The 10,863-nt window shown below is 50.0% G+C and overlaps 3 protein-coding genes across 3 annotated transcripts; 1 reads left to right on the plus strand and 2 right to left on the minus strand.

Moving 5' to 3' along the window:
• Window positions 1-1,204: 1,204 nt before the first annotated feature.
• Window positions 1,205-2,480, minus strand: eglD (putative endoglucanase; the record flags this gene model as incomplete). Its single annotated transcript, XM_032089659.1, has 1 exon — window positions 1,205-2,480. The coding sequence occupies exon 1, from the start codon at window positions 2,309-2,311 to the stop codon at window positions 1,205-1,207; it is 1,107 nt and encodes a 368-aa protein (XP_031946354.1). The 5' UTR covers window positions 2,312-2,480.
• Window positions 2,481-4,529: 2,049 nt separating this feature from the next.
• Window positions 4,530-6,725, minus strand: BDV37DRAFT_278543 (L-Aspartase-like protein; the record flags this gene model as incomplete). Its single annotated transcript, XM_032086080.1, has 2 exons — window positions 4,530-6,477; window positions 6,532-6,725. The coding sequence occupies 2 exons, from the start codon at window positions 6,723-6,725 to the stop codon at window positions 4,530-4,532; spliced, it is 2,142 nt and encodes a 713-aa protein (XP_031946355.1).
• An 834-nt stretch (window positions 6,726-7,559) lies between these two features.
• BDV37DRAFT_139801 (URC4/urg3 family protein) lies at window positions 7,560-9,703 on the plus strand. Its single transcript, XM_032078828.1, has 4 exons — window positions 7,560-8,205; window positions 8,256-8,583; window positions 8,641-8,814; window positions 8,873-9,703. The coding sequence occupies exons 1-4, from the start codon at window positions 8,044-8,046 to the stop codon at window positions 9,508-9,510; spliced, it is 1,302 nt and encodes a 433-aa protein (XP_031946356.1). The 5' UTR covers window positions 7,560-8,043; the 3' UTR covers window positions 9,511-9,703.
• The last annotated feature ends 1,160 nt before the right edge of the window (window positions 9,704-10,863 follow it).

Consider the following 10,863-nt stretch of genomic DNA (forward strand, 5'->3'; position numbering starts at 1 on the left):
CGACCAATACATCCCGGTGTAGGTAACTTATTAATTCACTCCAAGAGGGCCCGTACGCTGCATGGCTTGTACAATCTACTGTCCGGAACATAGTTCACTCTGGCGGTGAGGTTGACTGCCTAAATTATATGGGTATAAATGCATTGCGCGATGCTACAAAACAAGTCAATCATGTGGCCTTTACCTCAATCTATCGTATGCCTAGTCCAGATCATCATCATTGACACACACACACACTGTATTGCCAAGGGCGTAAGGTTGCCATCGACTTGTTAAATAAGCTATACAGAAATCACGATTTAGCCCTACTTTTCCTTCTAGACAACTTACTTCAATCTAAACCTACAAAAATCCCATTCGCATCTAAAAGCCAAGCACGTTCAATCTCCCGAGATTTATCCAACGAAATACCCCAAATGCAGCCGATGATCAGTAATCATGCAGTTTCACGGTGGTGGGCCCGACCCACAGTTTTTCCGATATAGTGCGAACGAGGGTCCCAAAGCGGAATAGCAAGGGAAATGCTAACTGCGTTAGTGGCTTGGATCAGTGATTTTGCTTTTTCGTTGCCGATGGGATTGGCCATGGTTGGAATTGTATTGTGGAAGATATATTGGAGTGATTCTATGGTGATGAGGATGTGTGCTGTTTTGCTATGCATTTTTGGGATTTGGTCTGGGATCGTGGTGCGGGTGATGGTGGAAATATATATATTCAATGGTGGAGTGCGGTGCTTCACTGTTGTATACTTAAATATATCTTCTCATAGGGAGAATTTATTATACAATTCTGATATTGCAATTGTCCGACAAAATTGAAAAAGATAAAGACACAGCGGCTTGGGATTTCCTCATGCTGTGAAGAAGTGTCTATATCACAGCACAAGGTAATCAAGCAGAAGTATAGAACACGAGGAATATTTGGTCATTTTCACTGTTGGGCTACAAACTACGTATACTCGGAGCAGCTCGAGACTAAAGTAGATACCCCCGACAAGAAAAAAAAACAGATCGGCCTGGGTGTTAAAGTAACTATCTCTCAATTACAAGGTTGACCCTCAACCATAGAGGGACAGCATAAACCGAAAAAGATACGGTCTACTATATAATGTACAAAACACCAAAGCTCTAGACAACGCGGACACCAACCGTCTATTTTCTATTCTGACTAAAAGACAACCTCCTTCCCAAAATCAGATCCTCACTTAAAGGTACTGAGAAGAAAGGCACTGGCTGTAGTAAGGGTTCCAGACCTTGCAAGTGAGACCAGACTCACACTGCTTGCTACCGGTGTAGTTGATACCACCGCACTGGTACCACTCCTTGACAGAGCCACCGGCGCCGGAACTAGGCTGAGGAACAGAGTTAGTGGGCGAAGCAGAGGATGGAATGGCGGAGGTGGTGGAAGGAGTAGCGGGAGCAGTGGTGGAGACAATGGCGGAGGTGGTAGAGGTCTCAGTGGGAGTGTTCTCAGTGGAAGGGACCTGAGTGGAAGTGGTGGCTGGCTGTTTGGCGATGGTAGTGAATCCAGAGGGAGCAGGAGCAGCACTGGTAGATGCAGGAGCAGATGCAGAGGCGGATTCTGATGAAGAAGAAGACGAACCAGAAGCGCCATCCCAGACGGCAGGGCCAGGGATGGGGTAGCTGTCGAAAGAGCTGTAGATGTCGAAGAGGACACCCTTGTCGGTGGCAGTGTAGGCGCCGGGGATGGAGACACCCTCGGGGAGAGTCTTGGAGCCGGAAGAGGTGACCTTGACCTGGACACACTCCATGTAGAACTGGGCACCACCCTCGCGGTTACCCTCGTGGAGAGCGATGATCTCAGGGCGGAAGAGGTACTCGCCGGCAGCAACGTCGGGAACGGTGATGGTGTGCTTGCCGCGGTTCTTGATCAGGGTCTCGACGGCCCAGGTGCCATCGGTGTAGCCATCCTCGGCAATCTTGACCCAGCCGTTGCCAGCAGTGCCCTTCTCAGTAGGGGCCATGTAAGTCATGACGGGGCCAAGGTGGGAGGAGGCGATGATGTCGTCAGAGTCGCTACGGGAGTCGTGGTGCCACTCGAAGGTGACCTTGTCACCGGCCTTGACCTCCAGGGTCTTGGCGGTAGCCTTGTTGTTAACATTGCAGGTCATGTCCTTGGAGGTGACATCGGTGATAGGGCTGTTGCTGGGGGGAGTACGGATGTAGCCGCTCTCACTGTTACCTGCACCCTGGTCGACATCGTTGATCCAGACAGCGTGGACGGTGGCGTGAGCGCTGACGAGCTTAGCTGCTGCTGCCAGAGCGAGCATACCATAGGTAGAGGACTTCATTTTGATATAAAGAGTGTAAGACGTCGACTAGGACGGTAAAAAAGAGTGTAAAAAGTGAATGTAAGTAGGAAAACAAAAGCAGAAAGGAATGTTTAGCTATCCAGGCTTGAGGAATGAAACGAGACCTATCGAGGGTCCGGCGGAGGGCCTTTTTATACACATCGACAACAGCTTCGAGCTCTCTTCATGGTTCTGGTAGATTAAACGGTTCGGGATGGGGGGCAGCCTGAGATGAGCGAAGCCCTGCCAAGAAGCGTCAACCGCTGATGCCAAGAATGAGACGTTTCAGCTAAATTTCATATCTTCACTAGCTTAGGGCTCTACTTGATTTATCCGACTTGGCAATCATGGCTTATTGGCCTGTGGCCTGAATTACAGTTGGTGGGATCAACTCCGCTAGGGGCCGTGAGATGCCCTAACCTGATTCAAGTTCCCGGCACGAATCATGGGCATTGGAAAAGCACCGACCACCTCACCTGCTAACGAGTCTGATTGGGTTTCTTGCTTATAGTGCTGCAGCGGTGGCCTTGGCAGAGGTTTTCTATATTGAATTGTTTCATTTGATATTGGTGGTTCCTATGGTTCGCTTTCGTAGCTTAATGAACTAATATCCCGAGTGCCGGTTATAGCCCCTTTTGGACCAACCCTCCTGGCCCTTCGATACACCCCGTTGTAGAGTGTACAAGAAAGAGTCGAGGATCATGAAAACCAACACGCGCTGTTAGAACGCTATGGCATTTGACGCTCCACGCAACTACCGGTAGGAAAACTTCGAAGATAGCGGCGCCAAAGATTGGCAGGGCGAATGCGCCTCCTGTGACAGGTTAATGCAGGAACAGAGGCGCAGAGACGGGATGGTAAAACAGAGTGGACACGAAGGAGAGTGATGTGCGCATTAGCCGCCAGGAACCATAATTGTGCTGCGCTTCATAGATTATCATCGGAAGCCTGGGAATTCGCAGGCGGTCCAACTACTTCGGATCCGTTCCGACCGATATCAGGGTCCATTTTATTTCTCCACTTCGGCGGCGCATCGGCCATTCCCTAAAAGAGAGTTGCTCCGACGCCACTCTTAGATTGCGTTTCAAAGTACTACTCGTAGTCTCATACGGAGGGCCGGATAATATCAAGCAATTGTCCGGTGCATTTAGCCCACCAATCAGCGGCACGTAGATAGGCTACAGAATATACGGAGCATTCGGCCTTGGTCTACCCCGTGGCCAAATAGGTGTCTGGGAGTCCCTTCCTTGACCTAGTACTACGAATCGGTGATCCATCTGGTTTCAAATCATAGTCCAGATGCCACATGGAGACAGGGTTTACGAGGTACCCTTTCTGTTCTACCGAAGTTACGGCACCCTAGGGCGAGTTATCTCTTTGCCAGGGTCCCTGGCCGTGTGAAATGAGCACAGCGGCACTAATAGCCAGGTTAATACTTTTACCTGGCTTGTGATGCTTCGACCAGCATCTAGACCTGTCTTTGACCGTGTGGCAAGGTTCCGGTTAATATACATCTTAGTTAAGCCGGATATTATTTACATGGTAGGCAGTGCTGAGAGAGCTTGGAGTTGGGTCCCCGAGCGCACGGTAACTAATAAGCTATGAAAAGTGCTTCTTAATTAAGGGGAATAGTTGTATTTGTCCTTATCCATGTAAATATCAATAGTCTGGAGTAAGAATAGATCCTGGTAAACCGAGGTATAACATGAAATGGTATCTGCGGCCTACCAGAGTCCGAGACAACATCCAGAACACACAATGAATACGAGAGGGACTATAACTACCCCGTAGACTATTGAAAGCCATCGTGGATATACGTTATTTTTAGTGTGACGGTCGAGTACTCCGTAGGCTACGACAGGAATCATGCCATAGCATCTTAGCTAAGGGCCGAGAAAGCAGCTAGAAGACAATAATCCATTACCTGCCTACCACATTAAGGCATTCCAGACACAATCGATCGATTTAGCGCCACAGAATATTCCCGATGTGGGCCGGACTAGTTAGAACGAAATATAGGTAAACCGGGACTAATAATAATCAAGGCAGACCCAGTGGGACTTGAAGTGATTAATCATTAAATAGCAGCACTGAAGACTAGGCTCCCCATATCGCGTGGTTCTAGCGTGATAGAACATTCCAAGATTTCCTAGTTCACCTTATGTTTATTGTTGGAATAATCTCCCTCTAACCGCCCCTGAAGATATCAACGACGATCTCACCAACAGCTGAGCAGAGCATCTTGGAATTCACCCTTTCGTAGAGCGGTGTACACCTTGCTAATCTGCGTTCCAATACATTCCTTCTTGTGACGTCCCGTCAAATTATACGTCGGGTGGTCGGCGATACCTCGGTGCATTGGCACGGCAAGTTTCTCTCGGACAAAGACGTAGAAACTTCGTGACGCACTGCAGAGGTATGACTTGGTCATCTGTTTCGTGAGAAAGGTTTCTCGTACTGCTGCATAGCTTTGTCCTAGAACATTGCATATTCGGGTTTGCCAATGCTGGGCTGATTCAAAGCCGGTCAGCGCACTATTTGCCGGATTACTCTCTGCTGCCAAGGATCTCAGGAGGATTCCAACAGAGTAGCTTGCGGTTAGCTCGCATCGTTCTGTGAGATCACAGGTGCTCGTTCGTGCCCAGTGATTCATTAATTCTTCCCAGAGTTCGTCTTGCACTGCCGGTAATCGAGCACCAAACGTCGATGAGTAAAGCTCAGCTGTAATCTCGTCGACCTTGACCCGCGCATCTTTCACAAATTCCAAATGAAGCGCCCGCAGATCAAGTGCCTGGCAGAGTACGTACAGGTATGTGGCGGTCATTAGTGACAGAACTTCCACGGCATCCGCAGCATAACGACAAGCAATGAAGGCTAGCGAATTCAGACCCTGGTTGTGCATCTCCGCTGATTGAACATGGTTACTGACGGGATGGTTCAGATAGGCTAGCTCAGACATGTACGACGCCATATTGATATCCACCCCCTTGAACGCAAATGATAAACTGGGATCATCGACACTGAGGTTGGGAGGAAGACCCCGACTCAAGGTCGGATTGATAATTTCAGAACATTGGGAGAAGATCATCTTGCCCAACATCTGCATCGCGCCCATTGTCTTTTCCATGGCAGATGTGACCGATGCTGCCTGAAAGTTGCCTCCGTGATGGATCTGGGCCTCCTCTGGATCCAGGAGCGGGTTGTCCGTTGTGGAGTTGAGTTCGGTGACAACCTGTTTCAAGGATAATGCCATATTCTCTATCTGGGGTCCAATCCATTGGGTCGACGTCCGCAGGGCGTACCGATCCTGTGCCAATCCTCCATGATTGGCAGTTTCACTGCCTTCAGTGGGATTCTTTGCTAACTTAGAATCGGTCAACATCTTGAAGATATTGGCTGCCGCTTCCCGTTGGCCGTCATGGGGCCGGGCATCGGCTATGAATGGATGGTAGTTGTATCTGGTGCCCAGTAAAGCTTCGGTGCCCATGGCTGTGAGTACCTGGGAAAGTAGAACAAGCTGATTCGCTTCGAAGAGGACGAGACCAGCTGCGCCGGCGCTGAAAGCAGTGCCGTTCAAGAGACCCAGGCCCTCCTTGGGACCGAAGTCCAACGGTACGAGTCCTGCCTCTTGTAATGCTTCATCAGCAGGCATTATCTCATCACCAGCAGCCTTGTGCATTGAGATATCCGGATTACCCTCCAATGCGCCCGCGATGTATGCTAGGGGAGTCAGGTCTCCGGAAGCCGATATACTGCCGCGTAGTGGTACCACTGGGGTCAGCCCATGAGCAAGTAGAGTGAGGATATGTTCGACAACCTTGACTCGAACAGCTGAATGGCCTCGTAAGAGTGAATTACAACGCGTCAGCATAGCTGCCCGAACTAGCGGAACTGGCATGCAATGGCTCTTCAAGTGCTGCAAGCTAGGGACTGAACTTCCAAAACCGCGATCGCTCGGGAGTAGTACCGCTGCATTGTGATGCTGAATCAATGCCTTCTGTAGTGTCGCATAGTCATGGGTTCTGGTATCCGCGCTCCCCCCGAATCCTGTGCTAACACCATATATGACTTCGCCGTTTGCCAGTTTTTGACTTAGCAGATCTACGCTGTGGTGCATTCTATCCAGCACATGTTTATCATCTTTTATCGACGCAAGGATTCCGTTGCTGATAAGTGGGCGATTAGACAAATTGAAGGCCAGAGAAGTGGACGTGCCTTACTGAGCAACGGCGAAGACAGAGCTGAGGTCCAAGGAGTGTCCATCCAGAACCACTCCCTTGCCCCCATCGGCGAACTCCCGTAGCTGACGACAGGAGGATAAAACAGATGCAGTATAAGAATGCTTCTTGCTATGGCGAATAGAATTTCTTCGCTGAGAGATACACTCCACCCTGGGCACCGAAGGATCTCCCATTTTGCTTGAGTTGGTAGTATGGTGCAAATGTACTGGATATTATCTTGTAAAATTGAGCAGTGTGAAACTCTGAAGAATTATAAGGCCTGAGCCGAATACTCTAGCGGTGAGCAAATGCTTCCCTTACGTGGTATCTGCTGTCGATATGAGCTAGAGAAGATGCTTAGCGTTTTACACATCAGAGAGGGCGCATACACATCACACGAGCTGCAGCCAGCTAAGAAGAACAAAAAGCGCCGATGGCCAATGAACATGAATACCGAACCCTGCAGGCTGCGATGCTTCCGATGGCAAATATATTGGTATTCGATCGCTGCGTAGAGTTCAAGCAAAAACTGGGCGGCGTGCATTGAGATCAATTCAACAACACTCAGCAACCCTATGCCTTTCTTGTCCAAGCAATCCTCTTTGTATGGGAATGAATCCCTGTCTATAGCCAAGCCACATTATTGAAAAGAGCTCACACACCCTGGAGAATATTCTCCTTCACTGCCCAGCGGCATGTTTGCCTATAGGGCTAGTCGTCTATTCAACAAACTTTGCTGATGGCGTCTTCGATCAAGCTCACTGGACATAATATCTAGAGTTTCAACTCGCCTGTACGAGCAACCATGGGTTTGGAAATGCCCCCTTGCGTCTACGAGGCTTGGCGAGAGCCGAGCTCAACCCTCCTGCTTTGGGAGAAGAATTGCCCAAGTGAATTCCTCCAGGATAACGAGTATCACGCTCAATCTGCAGTTCCCTGTCCACGAACCCAGGATTGAGGGGATTTCTACTTCGACAACCTGTGGATTTCAGTGTCACAATTCTTTTGGCCTTGAGTTGGGCGTAGGGCTTAGTCTGGAATATCGAGGAACGGGAATACCCTGGCCCTTTGAACCACTCTAAATATATCGACCTATAATAGCAGCCGAGGAGACAAAGAAAGTCTGAACCAAATTTCACAGCGACGGAGATCTTCGTTGTCTCACGAGATGTAGGTAATAAATTGACCCGGACAATTATTCCTATCAGGGTTCCAACTTGGCTCCTGACTCAGGCCTCAGGCACCCAACCCAACAACGCCCAACCGACAACATTAGGCAAATCAGAAGACTTCAGTGATGCAGATTGCCACGTCGGAACCTGTCTGAAGGGGAACTTTTAGTCATTGAAACGCAGGGTGACTGATCCAAGATGACATAATGAGGCATCAACCCCGCATTTGGCCAGAGAGATAAATAATGCCCTATCTTATCTCTTCCCCTCACCCTGCAGTCTGGAGATATCAGGTAACCCTCAACAACCTTCCCAACTTCACTCACTCACCTACCTCGCCATGACGATGGATACAGAGATCAAGTACATTCTCAGCCTCCAGGCCGTCCGTGAACGCGCTCACCGTGTGTTCCAGCTGGCTGAAGCCAACCAAATCAACCATTTCGAATATCACGAGGACCGCTTCGACGCCGCAGTTCAATATGTAGCCAACATCATCACGGTAGACTACCTCAAAGGCCATCCATACAGCCACAAGCTGACCTTCTCTAGCGCGACTTTGGTCCAGACAAATATCATCTGATCCCCCCTCACGGCCGGTGGCAGCACTTCGACGTCGGTGGGATAGCCCGTGTGAAGGACCTCCTTGCGCGATGGGAAGCGGCGGGGTATGACAAGGACGAACAAGCTCGCAGCCTAGTCGATTTATTCTTTGTCTCGGTTCTGCTCGATGCTGGGGCAGGGGATAAATGGCGTTTCACCGAGCCGGGCAGTAAGACAACCATTGGCCGCAGCGAGGGCATCGCCGTAGCGACGTTGCATATGTTCAACGATGGCGAGTTTGCTCTTCCATCCAGTGATCGAAAGGACATTGTTCTAGGTCCGTTACCCTACCATCGTTAACCTCCCCCTCTCGGATTCCCGCTAAGAAAAACAGGCGCCTCGCTCAAGGACTTCTCCGATGCAACCCTATCACGCGGCTTCCAGATCACAGACGCTAACCCGTTCGTCGGGGTCCCTGCAAGAGTCGAACTAATCAAGTCTCTCGGTCGCTCATTGCTCAGCCTCCCCGATATCTTCGGTGACACAGGTCGACCTGGGAACCTTGTCGGTAAGCCATCCGTTCATTCCCACCCTCCTCATGATCCATGGCTCACACGGATCAACAGACTATCTCAAATCTCGCGCCGACGCGTCCAACCGTCTCGACTTCGAAGTATTATGGGAAACCCTGCAAAGCGTTCTCCTGCCCATCTGGCCATCCTCTCGAACGCAGATAGACGGCCATCCCGTCGGCGACGCCTGGCCCCTAAAGGCCCTGGCAGATGACGCCCAGAAAGCCGGTCGCCAGTCCAAATGCTCACACATCCAGCCGTTCCACAAGCTGACGCAATGGCTTGCATATTCCCTAATGGTGCCGTTTGAGCGCCTGCTCGGGGTGGAGTGGAAAAACGCCGAGATCGCAACAGGACTTCCCGAGTACCGAAACGGAGGACTGTTCGTTGATTTAGGCGTTCTGACTCTGAAGGGCGAGAGTCTGCAGCGTGGATTGGCCAACTCGGGTAGCGCTTTGCCTGCCTTTGAGGCGACGAGCGATGAGATTGTTGAATGGCGCGCTCTGACCGTGGCGCTGCTGGACAAGTTGCATGTTGCGCTGAGGGGCACTGAGTTGGGGAAGGAGAAGTTGAGCCTTCCTCAGGTGCTGGAGTCGGGGTCGTGGAAGGCTGGGAGGGAGCTGGCTGCGCAAAATCGACCGGAGACCAAGTCTAGTCCGATCTTGATTTTGGGGGATGGCACACTGTTTTAAGGCAGTGGTTATTTCGGGGTTCTTGGTTGCACTGGAGATGACTGGGTCATTGGATTGGAGGGTTTGGGGTGTCTATGGTAGGTTCACTGGCTTCTATGGATCGTTTATATATAATCCAAGATTTCAGGTCTGTATGAGGAGTATTCGAGGCATTATATAGCACGGCTGGTACATTATACATCATCCATGTATATTTTGAGTAACGCAGCATAGTACAACAAGAAGGCCAAGCAAAAAACCAAGAAATTGAATGTCCCATTCATCTATTTGCCCATCAGTCTGATATCTCCTTGGAAAATATAGATCGCCGGAACTCGGACTCTACGTCTGCCGTCTCCATCAATCAACACCCACTCGACCTTGTCAAAACCCTACAGTCGCAACGTCACCTCCCCACGACGACAGACCCTAGGCCCTGAAAAGTTGAGCTACACCAGATAAACTCCCCCGGGAGGCAACTTAGCCGGACTACACCCGAAAGCAATCTATTGATGTGATCCACAACTCGTATAATGCAGGAAAGATCGGATGCACGCTGATAAACAGCAAAGTCTAGAACACACCGACCCGACTGGGAGATGAGACCAAGTACATTAAGCGAACAGGTCCAGGAGCAGATCCCAGCACACAGAACAGGGTCATATGACATATAGAACAGGTGCAAACCATGGTCGAGCCCCAAGACGAGGTTCCTGGACCGGCCCGGCGATGATGCTAGATGATACGGAAACCGGTGGCGTTTGTTTATTGATGTATAACTAACTTAGTGCATGCATTGCTATGCTTGAGTGCCTGATCTAGGACGCTCAAAAGCGTTGTACGTAACTTGATTCATGCAGCCACGGAGGAAATACTTCTTACAGGGCGAGGAGTGTCTTGTAATCCCCGTGGAAGCCCGATTGATACGGTCGCCTAGTCATTTACTAGAACATGCCATGGCAGGTCGCTTTAACGTGAATCACGAGAGAACAGTCCATTATAACCTTCTCGGCAAGTGATTTCTCATGGAAGTGTCGATGGGACGGCAACTGGGCCGATCATAGGGGTATTAGTATATTAACCCCCATCCCCTTGATACGACATTTGGAGTAGGATAAAAATTTTATACGAGGCATAAATCTACGGAGGACTCTCCTCCTAAGCTCCCTAAGAAAAGGTTTTAGTCACAGGGTTCCAGAATCGTCCTAACACCCGAAACATCCCGATTCTGGACGTTATGATCGACCTCTCCAACGATCCACAGTAGGTTGAAACAAATTTTCAACGCACAAAGGCGTCGTGACTCGTGAGAGAGCCTTCGAAAATTTCTTTTGTGATGACGTCGCGCAGGGTTGTGTGACGGTATCAAGTACT

The sequence above is a fragment of the Aspergillus pseudonomiae genome (genome assembly GCF_009193645.1).
Source record: "Aspergillus pseudonomiae strain CBS 119388 unplaced genomic scaffold BDV37scaffold_4, whole genome shotgun sequence".
NCBI classification, from domain to species: Eukaryota; Fungi; Ascomycota; class Eurotiomycetes; order Eurotiales; family Aspergillaceae; genus Aspergillus; species Aspergillus pseudonomiae.

What these genes read in the sequence shown, in the direction of transcription:
- BDV37DRAFT_139801 (XM_032078828.1), top strand. Translation starts at nt 8,044, where the DNA reads ATGACGATGGATACAGAGATCAAGTACATTCTCAGCCTCCAGGCCGTC. An exon ending in ATGTAGCCAACATCATCACG is followed by an intron (nt 8,206 to 8,255) that starts GTAGACTACCTC and finishes GACCTTCTCTAG; the next exon opens with CGCGACTTTGGTCCAGACAA. An exon ending in TCGAAAGGACATTGTTCTAG is followed by an intron (nt 8,584 to 8,640) that starts GTCCGTTACCCT and finishes TAAGAAAAACAG; the next exon opens with GCGCCTCGCTCAAGGACTTC.